This window comes from Protomyctophum bolini (assembly GCF_963924005.1).
Source record: "Protomyctophum bolini genome assembly, chromosome: 22".
Taxonomy (NCBI): Eukaryota; Metazoa; Chordata; class Actinopteri; order Myctophiformes; family Myctophidae; genus Protomyctophum; species Protomyctophum bolini.
The window spans coordinates 24878327-24894209 of record NC_137883.1 but is presented as its reverse complement, the minus strand read 5'-3'; the positions used below and the strand labels follow the sequence as shown (position 1 = coordinate 24894209).

The 15883-nt window shown below is 42.7% G+C and overlaps 1 protein-coding gene across 1 annotated transcript in view; it reads left to right on the top strand.

Moving 5' to 3' along the window:
- fibcd1b (fibrinogen C domain containing 1b) overlaps positions 1 to 15883 on the top strand; it is a gene marked incomplete at both ends in the record, with an annotated part of 187136 nt that overhangs the window by 39191 nt on the left and 132062 nt on the right. The window contains one exon of the mRNA XM_080755994.1: positions 12937 to 13023. Within this exon, the coding sequence (XP_080612120.1) occupies positions 12937 to 13023 (87 nt within the window). The remainder of the gene's footprint in view (positions 1 to 12936; positions 13024 to 15883) is intronic.

Genomic DNA, 15883 nt, shown 5'->3' with positions numbered 1-15883 from the left:
GTCAATGCAGGGAATGTTCCCTTTTTAATCAATGAAGGGAGCTCCACTGCCAACGTTGCATTCGCCCCGGGTTGCCCCAGTTCATGTTTTGACACTGTCCAAACGCAACGCAACGCAATAGGTGGAGCTTTGGTGTTAGGGGTTACAAAATCGTATGATAAAAATGTTACTGAAAAAAGGAAAGACCTTCAAACACTTCAAACTTCACTGTACTATACTTCAAACATGTGATAGTAGTCATAAAGATAGATTTATACTATACTTGGCATGCCCGTGTTCTGCGAGTCGTGACCCATAATTGCCGATCTTGACCCTACAACGAGCTGGCAAAGTGCATCAAAAGCCCTCAACGTTGTCTGCAAGGCAGCAGCTCTACTGTATTACCACGGCTGCTGCATGGTTTCTACATTGCACACATGTATTATTTATAAGAGTTTGTATATAGCGTGTGCATCCTGATGATTTATGCAAATGTATACATTAAGAACACGCTGCTCTTCATTGCTGTATGTTAGAGGAGCCGTCTGCCTTGCTGCTTATCACACCTACATTGAAATTCCAAGGCTGTTGGGCGGAGATCCATCTCCGTCATTTAAATTCAAGGCCTTGGCATGCACACATGCGTTGTGTGTGTGTGTGTGTGTGTGTGTGTGTGTGTGTGTGTGTGTGTGTGTGTGTGTGTGTGTGTGTGTGTGTGTGTGTGTGTGTGTGTGTGTGTGTGTGTGTGTGTGTGTGTGTGTGTGTGTGTTGGGGGGGTGTCTGGATGTGTGCACATTATGTGATATGACATGCCAGCAGTGATTGTGTTGGTGAACTTGTCTGTACTCGGGGAATCGCAATCAGGAAGTCTTTTTAAAAAGAGGGATTGAAGTGGAGACGTGAGTGGAGGTGGAAAAAAAAGAGGTGTCCTTGATGAGAATCATTTTTGATTATTCTTCCTGACAGGGGTTGTTATTTAATGTGAAATATGTGCTACCATTTAACAGCTGATCATAATCAATCAAGCCACGTACAGGCTACCATTCATTTCCAATGCTGCTGCAGCATTGGTGGAGACAGATCAGGCATGCAGCCGCCTCTAACGGCAGCTTACAAAGTTGGCGACTGCAGTCCTGTGTTTTATATTTTCCTCACATTGTCGGATGCATGCTTGACATCAACGAGCGCCAGTAGAGCAGCGACTCGGCGTCAGATCTGCTGCTTCGCATTTGTATCTTGTGTAGCTTATTGTGAACGCAGGGGGTTTCAAATGTACCCAAATGTACCACAGAGCACGCCTTTTGAGCCGAGGTGCACTTTGGATATCATGTCCATTATATTCAGGTAATATTATCAGAAAAATGACCCAAGGAGTGTTTTTATTCAATTGTATTAATGGTACCCCAACTTTCAGCAGCTGTCGCAGGCTTTGTGAGGTGTGTTACTAGACACCTTTACAAACACATTGGTAAGGAATTTATTTTCAGATTATTTTTTAAATCCCCTGACTAATAGTGCTTGAACCTATCCACCACCGCTCAAAGATTCTGTTATCTGCGTTATTCACACACATAGTTAGCTTCAGATGAAACTATTATGTAAACATGGATGCGCTTCTTATGTTTGTAGTATAACCACTCTAAGTTGGATTGTGAATGATTACGTGTTGTGACATTAAACAGGAGGATCAATGACCGGCACTCCTTTCCAAAAGTTGACACGTGGCCCCTTACAAGTGTGTGTGTGTGTGTGTGTGCGTGTGCGTGTGTGCGTGTGCGTGCGTGTGTGACTGCATGTGTGTGCACGCGAAGGCTCCTGCAGAAAGATGTGTATTGTCTTCAGAAAGGCCCTCATGGTGCAATAAGCCACTTTTTTATGGTCAGATAAGTGCTGCTTGTGCATTTATGTTCCAACATCACAGCCTGGGGTGTGTGCGTGCATGCGTGCATGTGTGCGTGCGTTTGTGCGTCCATGTGTGCGTGCGTGTCCTGTATCTATGCACATTAAGCACTTAAACCCTGGCCATCTAGATGCACATGGATTAAAGAAGATGTACTTCTTAGATTGGACGCCTCCCAATTGGCGAATTGTGAAACGTTATATCTGAACATAACCTACGGTTTAATGGTCTCGGATATATCATAACAGAAAATGTTCTGGGATTTCTTCAAGTGGTTGGCACACAAAAGTAGTGAAAATAGCAGATCTACAAGCTCGCAACTCATCACAACTATTGTATATTATTCTTTCAAATCTGTTTTGGTTATGCTCGGTTTTCACACGACGGCGACGAGACACTGCAGTTCGTTCTTACACAGATATCCGAGCCTACAGAAAATATACTGTAGACCCCGCCACTCTCTCACAGTCCAATCATTTAAACTCCATAATCCTTGCATGCTTTATACCTACCAATTACTGCAGCAGTTATGGCTGGCAATGCTGCTGTTCACATTCCGCCCTCCGTGTGCGTGCGTGCGTGTGTGCGTGCGTGCGTGCGTGCGTGCGTGCGTGCGTGCGTGCGTGCGGTTGCAGTGTGAGCACCAAGGACGTGCAGTGGAGAGTGGAGTGGGTGATTTGTCTTTGGGGACCTAACTACCATCTCCGTTCATTGCGCGCCGGATCGCTTTGAAGGTGAAGAACATTTCTCTCTGTGTTCTGTTAGTTTGCCTATAGGAGACATGCATTTCATCTCCTCACATAATTGCGTTTTTCTAGGTTTGCACTGTATTCTATGCCAATGAGACACAAACAATGACAATTGATCGAAGGCACTTAGCCGTTTACACATTGAATAGCTACAAACCTCTAGCTTGGTTTCAGACGAGACCAGCTCTTCTGGCCCTTTCTGTCTTGGTTAATCAACGATTAAAAGCACAATGGAAACGCTATGAAGGGCTGGGCAACATGGACAAAATCAAATATCCCCCAAATAGCCCTAGGGGGCCCTCCCTACCCCTGGCTCATTTTGCAAAGACATAAATGAATAAAAAATACATAAAATACAATAAATTGTCAGTGTTTACAGCACACAAGAATTACATAATTAATGTGGTATGTTTGCACACATTCATACAGCATACCCTCCTCCCACACATGTGACCCTCACTCCATGTCACGCACTCTCTCTCTCTCTCTCTCTCTCTCTCTCTCTCTCTCTCTCTACGAGGTGTACAGTTTGTGAAGCAAAAGACCTTCACAGCAGCCACTTGTATGTGGAATAGTGCACAGACATGAGACAGGTTGTTACCAATGAAACTATAATAATTAAAGTTATGTTCCATTCAGGGCCAACAGAATGGGTGTGCTGCTCCCAGTTCTAATGTCCAGTTCTACAGACTGACTGACTTAAGACACAGACACAAGAAAGTCCATTGTCCCATTTGAATATAGATTAAGTCACAGAGGGCCCTTCATGGACACTTTCCTTAGGTCATCATCGATGCAGACTAAGGGAATTAGCCCCAGTCCATATAGCGTTACCAGGGGAATCCTCCAAACGTCAAGTATTAAGTATGCAAATTAGTCATCCGGTTAGAATGTCAATTAACACACTAGGGATCGTTCCATTCTAGGGATGGGACTATAAAGTTATTATCCTTTTTATCGTGATAAAAAAGCACTCAAGATAATCATATCGCTTTATTATTTATTTATGATAAAAGTTGTCCATCATACACTGGAGATGAGCTGGCTCTGCACTTTATTCCATGCACCTAAACCACATATCTGCCAAAAATAGCAAATTAGCATTGTGAAATATCTTAGACTTTTTATCTTTTTACATTATGTGTTTGTATACCCAATAGTAAAGCATTTGGTGGGTAAAATAAATTTGATTCTGTACTCAAATAATGTTAGACTTTGCTTGCCAATATGCCCCTCTGTTGTAGCCTGTTGGGTTTAAATTAGCCTTGTTATGATTTAAGCTTTATTTATTCATGTATTTATTTTTGTATGGTAGATGCAGTACCTTTTATGGTTTCTGGTCAATATAGTATACTTGTTGTTTTGAGTTAATACTATTCAATATTTGTCCACTCCCTCCTGAGTAATAAACAGTTGGAAAATATCCCATTAGGGAACATTTAAAATGTAATGTAACATTTAACGATTCATTTGCGATTCATCGTGATTAATTATGGACAACCAAGTTATTCACTGCTGATAAATATTAAAATGTTCTACTGCCCCAGGCATTAACGGCTGAACAAATGAATAAAACAAATACGACAAAAACTAAAATATTTTAGAATATTTATTTTTCTTAATACAGGTCTTTTTCAGTCCAAAGGACCCACTAGCTCAAAAAGACTAATGAAGCATGCAGGGACCACCACCACACATACTGCATAAAGTTGTGTTGCAGATTAAACCTTTTCATAGATTTCATAAGCTTCATAGACTTTTTGATAGTTGGCACTATATCGTCACAATGTGGCACGTTGTGACCTTGTAGATCCACTATTTGTGGTGAATGTCCGTGCCTAGAGCGTAGGGTTGCTATAATGCTATACAATGTGAATGATTTAATGTTCCTATCACACAAAGAGTTGGCGTCCTCCCTGTAGTAACACTGGGGACCCCTATAGGGATTGCCTGTTGAAAACCCATAATGTCTTCATATATTTTTTCAGTCTCCCCATCTTCATCCATCCATCCATCCGTCCGTCTATCATTCCCTACCATTGTGGTGAGTCCTGCTAAGTGATTATAAACCCTTGAATGTGTGCATAAAGCCTCTTCCTCCACTCCATCGGCTTAGCGAGCCGCAAGCTTAAACACACCTCGGCTAAAACTCCCCCGCCAAACAAACGCTGCATGCACAGGTTATAATCCGTAATGAGGAGAGCAATAAATGCAAGCAATCCCGAATGTTATTAAATAACCAATTGTCGTTATTCCTAGGGAGATAAATGTCCACACAATGCACAGCGGAAAAACGTATTATGCAAACAGACAGGTCCGTAACAGACATGCACGCTTACACACACCGCGCAGTCAACCCCCGAATAATCCCTCATGCCCTCCTTCCATGCCGTCGTTGCCACTGTTGGGCAGGAACCTCGTATCTCCATATTTTAATGTTTTTGTTGTTTTGAACGTTGTTTTAGACATACAGAGTTTCCACCCCGACAGCAACGTAAGTCGTGGCACATCAGACAGGATACTGCTTGCGTGCTTGGTTGTGTGGTTGCGTCGTTGGCGTGCGTGGTTGCGTGCATGCGTTCAAGGTTCAACCAATAAAAAGACCAAACATTCTATTAAGTGTGAATTCCTCTCTGCAGCTGAAGCTTGTGGAGCCAGATTAGAGCGACACAAACACTGCCAAGGCAAGGCATTCAAGCCCACACAGGGATCAATGCCATGACGCCCTGTAAAAGACGTGTGTGTGTGTGTGTGTGTGTGTGTGTGTGTGTGTGTGTGTGTGTGTGTGTGTGTGTGTGTGTGTGTGTGTGTGTGTGTGTGTGTGTGTGTGTGTGTGTGTGTGTGTGTGTGTGTGTGTGTGTGTGTGTGTGTGTGTGTGTGTGTGTGTGTGTGTGTGTGTGTGTGTGTGTGTGTGTGTGTGTGTGTGCGCATACTTGTATTACGTACTATACTTGTGTGGTTAAAATGTCTCAACAAATGTTTCCACTGAAAATGAATTGGTTCAGAACTCTAACCAAAAAAGTAGCTACAGTACTTTGTACTTTTCTGGCCCTGAACTGGGAATCAAAGATGGTGTGTCACCATACTACATGTTAGAAGTGACATACGATATAAACAAGCAAGCAAAAGGAAAGGTGAAGCTGTAACAGCCTTTGACTTTGATTGAGGGTACACTTTGAGCGGTCATATTCGGCACATTGCTGGCCAGGCCTAATTGGAATCAAACCTGGGGCAACGGCATGGGGACTCTTGGTCCTAATTACAATGGTTCTGCTTTAAGCAGGTTCCAATAATCTTGAATGGAACCAGTTACAACCAAAGCTCTTTTGGTGGAAAAGAGGCCTGTGAGGACAATTTCCGTGGTCCTCGTCCACACAAGAGAAATTGTAGTTTTTAAGGCTCACACTTATAAGGATTAGACATTTATAAGGTGTATTCAGGGCTTAGAGTTTGGCCTGATTTGCACTTTGTACACACACTGGTGGCATGCACTGGAAAATAACTTTTCAACATAGGCTTACGGTTAACAAAGAAAATAGGGAAAATGACATTCAAAAATCTGCTTTCTGAAATGTTGATGTCTTGATTGTCTTCACAACTATTGTGCGTGTGTGTGGGCGCGTGCGTGCGCGCGTGCGAGCGTGCGGTGTAGCTAAAGCTTTAGCGCCGTAGCATTAGTAGGCACAGGGATGAGCGGACTAAAGCCCTGCGACGTGATGCGCATGGTAATGGAAAGACAGCGTGTCAAGAGATGGTGGTGTGCAGAGCTGCAAAACACAACCTTTGTACTGTCGTCACCTTTATTCATACTCATTTTCAATGTAGCCGAGGTTACAATATACAATACAACAACAAAAGACAATCAAAACACATCCAACACAATACGTTATAAATCAGGGTAAATTACAAAGGAACTTTGGAGCATATACCGGAAGATGGGAGGGAGCTCAGTTTGAAAGAGTTTTGGAGTTCATTCCAAGATGTTGGGGCGGCTGACAGAGCATGTGTGTATAAGGAGAAGAGACTGGAGCAGCACGGACATTTAGAGCCTTTTATTAGGTGCTAAAGTATACAAAGACTAACGTTTCGACCTTGCGGTCTTCATCAGAGTTGTGTGTACTTACTTATTAGTATTACTATAATTGTGACTGCTATAACTATAGTAGCCTACACCAATTAACAGTTAATCCTGGTTCTCACAAGACAAATTGTTATAGCGTTAAAATGGGGAGATAGGTTATGATTATAGGAAAAGATTCAGGTTGTGGTTATAAGCTTATAACTACTTCACTAGGCTGTTCCTCAAACTGTTCATTTGAGGAACAGAAGTATCTCTTGTGTCGGACAAGTGGGACCGGACAGGGTTAGTAACTTATTACTGAAGTTGCTTTAAATGCCTTGATGTCATATTTGACCAAATATGCCTAATATGGCCTGTAGTTTTGTTATTAAAACCCTCTGGCATCTCACATTTTGTTTTATTCTCATGTTAATTTATCATGCTTAAAATAAAAACACATTTTGCAAGAAAAGAGACAATGCGCTGTACAGCAGAAAGCCAACTTGGGCAGTATGACTATAAGACATTTGAACACTGATGCCTGCCAATGTCACATCGACAATGTGGGACAGGGTCTCAACTTGTGGGATGCCTGGAAAGTCTTGCAAATGAGAGACTTTCCCACGCAAAGGGGGACTTCGGATCAGTTAGGGCTAGACTTATGCCCGATATATACTCTTGAATATGATTAAAAGTGGGAAAAAAAGGTAAAAATAAAATTGGTGTCATCGCAAGTGAAGTAATACAAAATTGTGTGTGTGTGTGTGTGTGTGTGTGTGTGTGTGTGTGTGTGTGTGTGTGTGCACGTATAGGCTGGGGTTACTGCCAGACACACCTGTGTATTCACGGCATGCAGCGCACTCAAAATGTGTAGCCTCTCCTCGCCTCGCGGAGGAGGACTCCCTGTGAACCTATTTGCCAGTGGCCTTTCATGTGTAGTCTCATTGTCAGTTTACATCCCCCCCCCCCCCCCCCCCCCCCCCCCACACACACACACACACACACACAGGTGTTCTGTGTGTGCTTGTAACGGTGGTGGCAGTGGCACAGCCTCTGTATGGCCTCTCTGTGTACTACAGGCACAGACAGCTGCAATGCTTTAGGCAAGAAGAACAGACATGGATTTCTTTCTATATCGACGGCCCCGGGGGCACTTATTAGGATTCAATACGTCTCTCTCTCTCTCTCTCTCTCTCTCTCTCTCTCTCTCTCTCTCTCTCTCTCTCTCTCTCTCTCTCTCTCTCTCTCTCTCTCTCAAATCTCCCTCCATCTTCATTCTCCTCCTCTTACTCCTGGTTTTTACCCCCCCTGCCTGTCTGTCTGTCTGTCAGTCACGTTGGAAGAGGGTGCCTGGAGCGAAAGGGTAAAGATCTTTGGTCAGATACAGTATATTATAAGTACACGTTAGCTGTAGGGTGTGAACCTTTACAGAAAACGTTGAAATATGGAGATACGAGATTAATGCTTGGCGGCAAGTTGTGCACATATTATTCCAAACTCACTGAAAAACTGCTACTTCTGTGTGTGCTCATCTTTGAAAGACATACACGCCGCGCGCACACACACACACACACACACACACACACACACACACACACACACACACACACACACACACACACACACACACACACACAGTGTTGATGCTGTTGGCATTGGCATTGGCACTGATGATACGTTGCACAACAAGCAACCATTGAAACATTTTTCTGTGAAAGCTCAATGCCAGCTGAATGCCAGCATAACTTTTTCCCAAAGCATTCTTGACACATCAATTCAGTGGAGCCTACGGCATGTGTACTTGTTTTACTATACTTGCGAGGGCCATATAAATGTCCCTATAAAAAGTATGGTATGGTAGTGAAAATACTAATTTCACTATACAAATAGAATTGTGAGGACAATTGCCGTGGTCCTCACAAGACAGATGGTTTGTTTTTTGGTTAAAAATGTATAGATTTTTCCCGATCTGATATATTTTTATTGAACACATATGCCATATCACAGGAGTAGAATATCCAAAATCACAGACAATATCCAGTCTAATATCATGATATGGATATAATGTTCATACTAGGGATGTCCCGATCACTTTTTTTTTAGCTCCCGATCATTTGAAAATGACGTGATCGGCCCCTGATTTCCGATCACGTGATCGTATCGGGACAACCCTAGTTGCAGGTGCAGGTTGGGGTCTGAAGCCCGCTGTTCCGATGCACCACCATTCCGACACGTGATGTCATATTAATAACCCTGTCCCTAACCTTATAACCCTAACCGCACGCAGGTGCATCGGATTCGGAATGCCACTCTGCCCCGCCTCCCTGGTTAGGATTAGGCTGGCTGGCAAGCCGGTGATGGGATGGAGCTTGAGTTCTCTTCTCTGCCAGTGAACAGTGACAGGGAAAATAACTCGGGCTATAAGACAATATCCATTTACTCAACGACACTGCAAATGAGTTTAACTAATACTCTGTGTAATTTAGAGAATAAATACACCTTGAATGAATGAATACGTATCTGGATGATGCCAGCCACCTCCTTGCACGTGGCCTTTCCCTCACAAAGGAGCACATTCATTCAGTGACAGTGACAGGTCAAAGGGCCATAAGACCGTATAATCAATCATCACTGGGGTGTGGGTTGGGTGGGGAGTCAGCTAAGTATTGTCTAGGTATACAGTAGTTGTGCTTTAACTGTGTAGTGTTTTGTATATTTATCACAAATAATAGAATAGTTGCTGTCGGTCAGAAACCTTGTATGTTTGGCAACTGGAGCTGTTGAACAGAACAGATTGTTTTGGATTAGACATTTAAAGGTTAGTGTAGGTCGGGAGCTATTATTTAATGTTTTGGTGTTGGCATTTCATTTTTGGGTCAATTGGCGGTATTGTGTCTAGACACTGCGTGGCGGGCGTTTGATATACACACACAGGAGGCACAGGTGCACAGCTTTAATTAGTGTGTGGGCACAGAGAGAAGGTGAGCACACTAGCACAGTGTTCTTACCAGACTGAGAAATGGGCAAAGAGTAAAACAGGAGAGAGACTAATAAGACAAGTTAACTAGCACATTCCTTATGGCAACACCGCTGTGTGTGTGTGTGTGTGTGTGTGTGTGTGTGTGTGTGTGTGTGTGTGTGTGTGTGTGTGTGTGTGTGTGTGTGTGTGTGTGTGTGTGTGTGTGTGTGTGTGTGTGTGTGTGTGTGTGTGTGTGTGTGTGTGTGTGTGTGTGTGTGTGTGTGTGTGTGTGTGTGTGTGTGTGTGTGTGTGTGTGTGTGTGTGTGTGTGTGTGTGTGTGTGTGTGTGTGGCCGTGTGCAGCGTGTGTGCTATAGGCCTACCTGGCTGTGCTCTCTTTGCGTGGGCATTTATATTGTCCTGGGCTAATTGAGCAATTCCTTTAGTGGGAGCGGAGGTGATGAAGGTCAGGGACGATATGTACTCTCCTGGAACCATTAGAAAGGCCCCTGCCTTCATAATTACCTGGCTTTTATCTCCGCTACGCACACATGCACACGCATGTTGTTGTAACTAGTGATGCACCGAATATTCGGCAGCTGAAAATATTCTGCAGAAAATGGATAAAAATGCATTTTCGGCCTATTCAGTTTCGGCCCCAATAGGCAGAAAATATATCACCGAATAGTTTATGCAATTAATGCATTCAAATGAGCTGAATAAATGTTTCATGGACCCATAATAGTGATTATTATTTAAGTGACGTTTTGCATTAACCATTTATTTTGCCATAAATCAGGTAGCTTTAAGGTACGGCCATGACAGCAATGGTTTCCGGCGAACTGTTTCCTATATTTGGTATTCGTTTTCGGCCAAGAATTTCACTTTCGGTGCATCCCTAACTTGTAACCGTTTGTTTTTTACTGTTTGAGACCGAAGACGAATTTCCACACGTGGACAATAAATTAAACTAACTAACTAACTAACTAACATATGCACACACATGCACATGCACACTAGAACATATTGTATACAAACACCCACGTCACAGCTTGTGTGAAGGGAAAATGTATGCCGTAAATAAGCAGTGACAAGTATTTCCACATTGCACTGTCGGGCAGAAACCGCTTATCTCCATATCTTAACCTTTTTCGTAAATGAATGCCCTACTTCTTCATTCTATGTCACACAAAAGTTGCACAAAAATAGTCGATATGCAAGCTCAAAACGAGATTTTAGTTATACTTATGTTAATTGAAACGTAATACTAGTAAGCTACTAATATAGACTGAAATAATTAAAGTGGGTCATGTTTGAATGTTCTAAATTGTAACAGCTGGAATCAATAATATATCAGTTGCCCATGTATGCTCCAAGTACTCTAAGTACCTCAACAGTTTTGTGTATTCAGGACCCCGTCCTGAACTCTGTTTGGTGTTTTAAGCATTATGTTATACTTTAGCTATTGACATGGGTTTTTCAGAAAACTGTCAGAAGGCATTTGTTGAATCGTCCTCAGGTCTTTTCCTCAGGTTAAAGGCATATACTTCACCCTCCCCCCCAAAAAAGACTTATGCCCAAATAGACACTGTCTGCTACACACTACTAGAACATATCTTCCAGGTTTACTATGCAACAAAAATAACTTCAAGGTTCTAGTGCAGTCAAAGCCATTACTGGGAAGAATCAGTGAGCCTGACATGGGCCAGATGAATCCCTTTATACCACAGAGAAGTACAAATGTCTGTGTTTGTATTGGTTTTGTCAGAATGCCATTAACTACTGTGTGTACGTAGGTGTCTGCTGCTGTAGCATTATGCCCATCAGTTGCCAGTTACGTTTATCTCATTTGGCTCTTTAGACAAGCAATGATTTGATGTCCAATTTGAGAGCCGGGACCGATATGCCCTTCATTTACTTCACGTCACACTCACACACAACATCCTGTGTTTGTTTGTGCATGTGCATGCAAGCGCATAACACTTTATAGGTGTATGAGTAGGAACCATATTCATTTGTGTGTATACCCATTTCTCACGCACGAACAATTCAGGCCCCTGAGGCTTGCCTGCTTGTGTGGTGGTGTGTGTGTGCGTGTCCGGGAGCTTGTGTGCGTGCGTGTGTTTGTGTGTGGGTGACATGTGTGTGTGTGTGCTGTGCACATGCGTATCCCAGCATACATTATGCCTAGTTTAAGTTAGTTGTTGTTCTCAAAGTAAGGTCCAGGAATCCCCAGTGTTCCTTGAAGGGGTTCCAAATGGACCCTTACAGGTCTGTAACTCAGAGGGTCTAGAAATGGAAACAAATGCTTTGTTATGGGGTTCTTTGAAATACATTAATAAAAGAAAAAGAAAAGAAAAAGAGAACATTGCTGTAAGTAATTGGCACTGTTAGCAGTGGTGGAAAGTAACCAAGTATACTGTACTTAACCCATTTAGTCAGATTTTAAAAAGAATGCCTTCTAAATCCAAGTTTTCTGAAAAACATATGTTTCTATGTCAGTGGTGCTCAACCTTTTTCGTGTCAAGGGCCCACAGAATTATCTGTATTTGTCTGCGGAGCCCATCTGAAAATATGTAATTCATGCAGGGACCCTCCCAGAAGCAAAGATTTGAGTTAAAAACGTTCGCTCTGAACGGATATATTCAAAGAGTTGCGCCTCATTTTCACGATTTTTCAAAAATAGCACATCTACAATCTTGTAGATCTTCTATTTTTCAATAGCTAAAGTATAACATAATGCTTAAAACACCAAAAGGGGTTCCTGTCCTGAATGGGATAAGTAACATTTGGAGGTACTTTTACTACTTTACAGCAGTATTTCGAGTTTCCAATACTTCTATACTCACTCTACTACATCTCAGATCCAAATATTGTACTTTTACTCCGCTACATTTATTTGAAATCTTTAGTTAATATAGTTAGTTTGATTATTATTATTATAAAACATACAGTAACATGTTACTCGAACACGCAACGCCAGAGCCTATATTTGGCATGCGCCTGGACCACTAGGCCAGCGGGCGCCCCCAGGTCTGCTATTTTCAAAAGATTTTTATATATTTTAAATTTTGAGGACATGTTCTGCAAAATAAGTACTTTTACATGTGGTACTTTAAATACATTTTTGATACCAATACTTTTGTACTTTTGTACATTTTGAATTCCGGACTTTTACTTGTAACGGAGTATTTCTATATTTCAGTATTGACACTTTTACTTAAGTAAAACACTTAACTAAAACACACACACCAACACTGGCCTCCTGTCTGTTTGTTCCATGCATTGCAGACGTTCTGTGAGTGTGGGCCCAGCTCCTCCCAGCTCAAACACCGCTGGTCTGACTCAGACACTGTCAGGGAGACAAACCCACCCAAGGTAAGGGCCTGCCGCTGTAATCCTATACCGTTTTCATTCCTCTCACGTTCTGAATGTCCCTGCCGACAGATTCAGCAGCGCAGCTCGGAATCTGTTCTCGAGGGATTACCGCACCGCTGACCCGCGAGTCACATGACGTCCATTAGATTAAAGTATAATTAATTATCCATGGCCACCTCCGACTCCTCTTGCCTCAACATTTTCTGATTCATCCAGAATTTCCACCACTTCATTCGATTATTATTATTATTACATTTGTCGCAACCTCTGATCCAACCGATGGCGTGTGACTTCATAATGCACCTCCATAATGCATGCACGTTTTGTGGGTCCCTTTATGTTGTGTGTCAGTGTCTGTGGTTTATGTTCTGTGTGATACAGTTCATGTTGAATGGTTGTGTCTGAGTCAATCTCGCATTACTAGTGTCTGTAGGTGCATTTCTGTTGTGTCTGACATCAATGCAGGTTGAAAATCAAATCTCCATATAGGTGCACGTCCGTGGTTCTCTAAAGAATGTGCATTTGACTCCATATATATATATGTATATCATGCTCATGTACGTAAGGACCCCTGGGGGTCCCCGGACCCCACTTTGAGAACCACTGTGTACACACCAGTGCAAATGGAGACCTTTGTACATGTACAGTATACCTATACTGTACATGAAATCTGAGGAAGGCATTGCATTAAAAACCACTTAAACCCTATATATATATCTATATATAACCCCACACTTAATTGACTGGAGTCCCCTGCGGTGCGCTAAAGGACTGCTTCCGCCTTCACTATTATAGATTTGAAGGCAATAGCTGATCTATAAGCTTGCAATGCACTGCGAGCTTGTAGATTGGCTATTTTCGACAAATGTTTGCACCTGCAGTAGTTTCAAGGTTCAGGTTTATTTGTCTTAATGTATAAATATGGCGTATAAATACAATGAAATAAGTATACACTAGTGTAGAGAAAAACACAATGCAAAATAAAGAAACAAACAAAAGAGTCAGTGCATTACAGTGCAACGTCAGCTGTTCAGCAGCCTGACTGCCTCACCTATAGAATATGGATGCTATGGTTCATGTGGTTAATATTCCTAATAGGAGTTGTTTGACGTTGGTGCGTCTCTCTGCTCTAATATATAATGTATTTTTTCCCATTGTATTTTATTCCAACACCTAATTCTTATCAACTCAATAACAGAATTCATTTTCATTCGATCACATTCAATCACATTAAGTCACATGCGTATCTCTCAGAAGCCGCTGGCTCATGTGATTGACTTGTGGGAGCCGTGTGGTTACACGGTGTTGCTATGCCGCTTCGGGGAGACCTGCAGGCAAAGGAAGTGCAGTGTTGAGTGTCGGGTTGATGGGATTAACGGTTCTCCAGAACAGGACGGAGCAGACATATCTCGTGAAGCGCTCATCCGATCCACTTCACACGTGGCAGGTGTTATTGCCGAGGAGAACCCGAGGAGCTGCTGTGTCGAGTGTGAACTCAATTACAGTGGTGGTGGAAAAAGTACAAAAGTATATTGGTGTCAAAATGTACATTAAAGTAGGCTACCAAAAGTAGAAAGTACTATATGCAGAATATCCCATTTCAAGTTTTCAAATTGTAGATCGGCTTAAGTAAGTGAACTTACTACATGAACGGTTTGGTTTCTCCAGAAGCCACCGGCCTGCTCTGAGTGGACACACCACACACGGACATCTCACCAACCTCTCATTTTGATCACCTTCCATACAATCCATCAGTCGCCTCGCCCCGGAACAAGCAATTAATGCACTAATAACGTTGACCTCCTCTCCTCTCCTCTCCTCTCCTCTCCTCTCCTCTCCTCTCCTCTCTTCTCCTCTCCTCTCCTCGCCTCGCCTCGCCTCGCCTCGCCTCGCCTCGCCTCGCCTCGCCTCTCCTCTCCTCTCCCCTCCGCTCCACTGTTTGAAGAGCCAATGGAGTTAGGAGGTTTTGGCTGAGACACCTTTTAATACTTTTCATTGGTTCAATATTATTTGAACCAACACACAGACGTTTCTGCTGGCAGCGATGCCATCGTTTCTGTCCAAAACGGTTACTTTTCAGGATTAAAATTTAAAAACGGCTAAAGTAGCAGATGGACAAGATCAAAACGCGTTGCTTTGTGATTTGTTTCAACCTTGCAGATCTGCTATACTTTTGAGGCTTTTATGTCACACTGTAGCATGACCAAATAAGGATTTAATGTACAGAAAAACACAAAAAAATTCCCCCTGGCCAGCCGGCCGCACCTGATGGAGGGGAAAGGAACTGGTTGGAATAACCTTCCACACGATACGTCTAACTGGGGAAACTCCCCCCTGTCAGGTGAAAAGAAGAGGCTTTGGACTCCTCATGCATTGAACGAAGCATGACGTCAGTCCGTTGCTCTCCCCAGGTTGACAGAGGGAGTACTATATTACATTAGATAATTGACACTGGGTGAAAAATTGGGTTACAAAATCGTGGGATGAACAAAGTAGAAATAGAATAGTCTGGTGCAAACAGAGGAGTTGTGCAGCAGCGGGACTGATAGTGATACAGTATGTCTCATATCGCTTGCTGTTTTGTTGTTGTTGTTGTTGTTGTCTGCACTGTTTTGTACTGTAGTAGTATGGAAGTATCACTTAGCCGAAAATAGAAGCATTGTGAGCCAGGCTATACTGGATAGTGGATACATTGTCTCTGTCGGGTGGACGTACACCTTGTACAGTAGAGCAGGGGTCCTCAACCCTTGGGTCGCGACCCCTCGGGGAGTTCCCCAAAACATTTTCTTTTTGCAACTGAATGGCTGGAAAGTGGAAATGAAGAGTTTACATATAGTACACATAGTAGGCTACATGTATA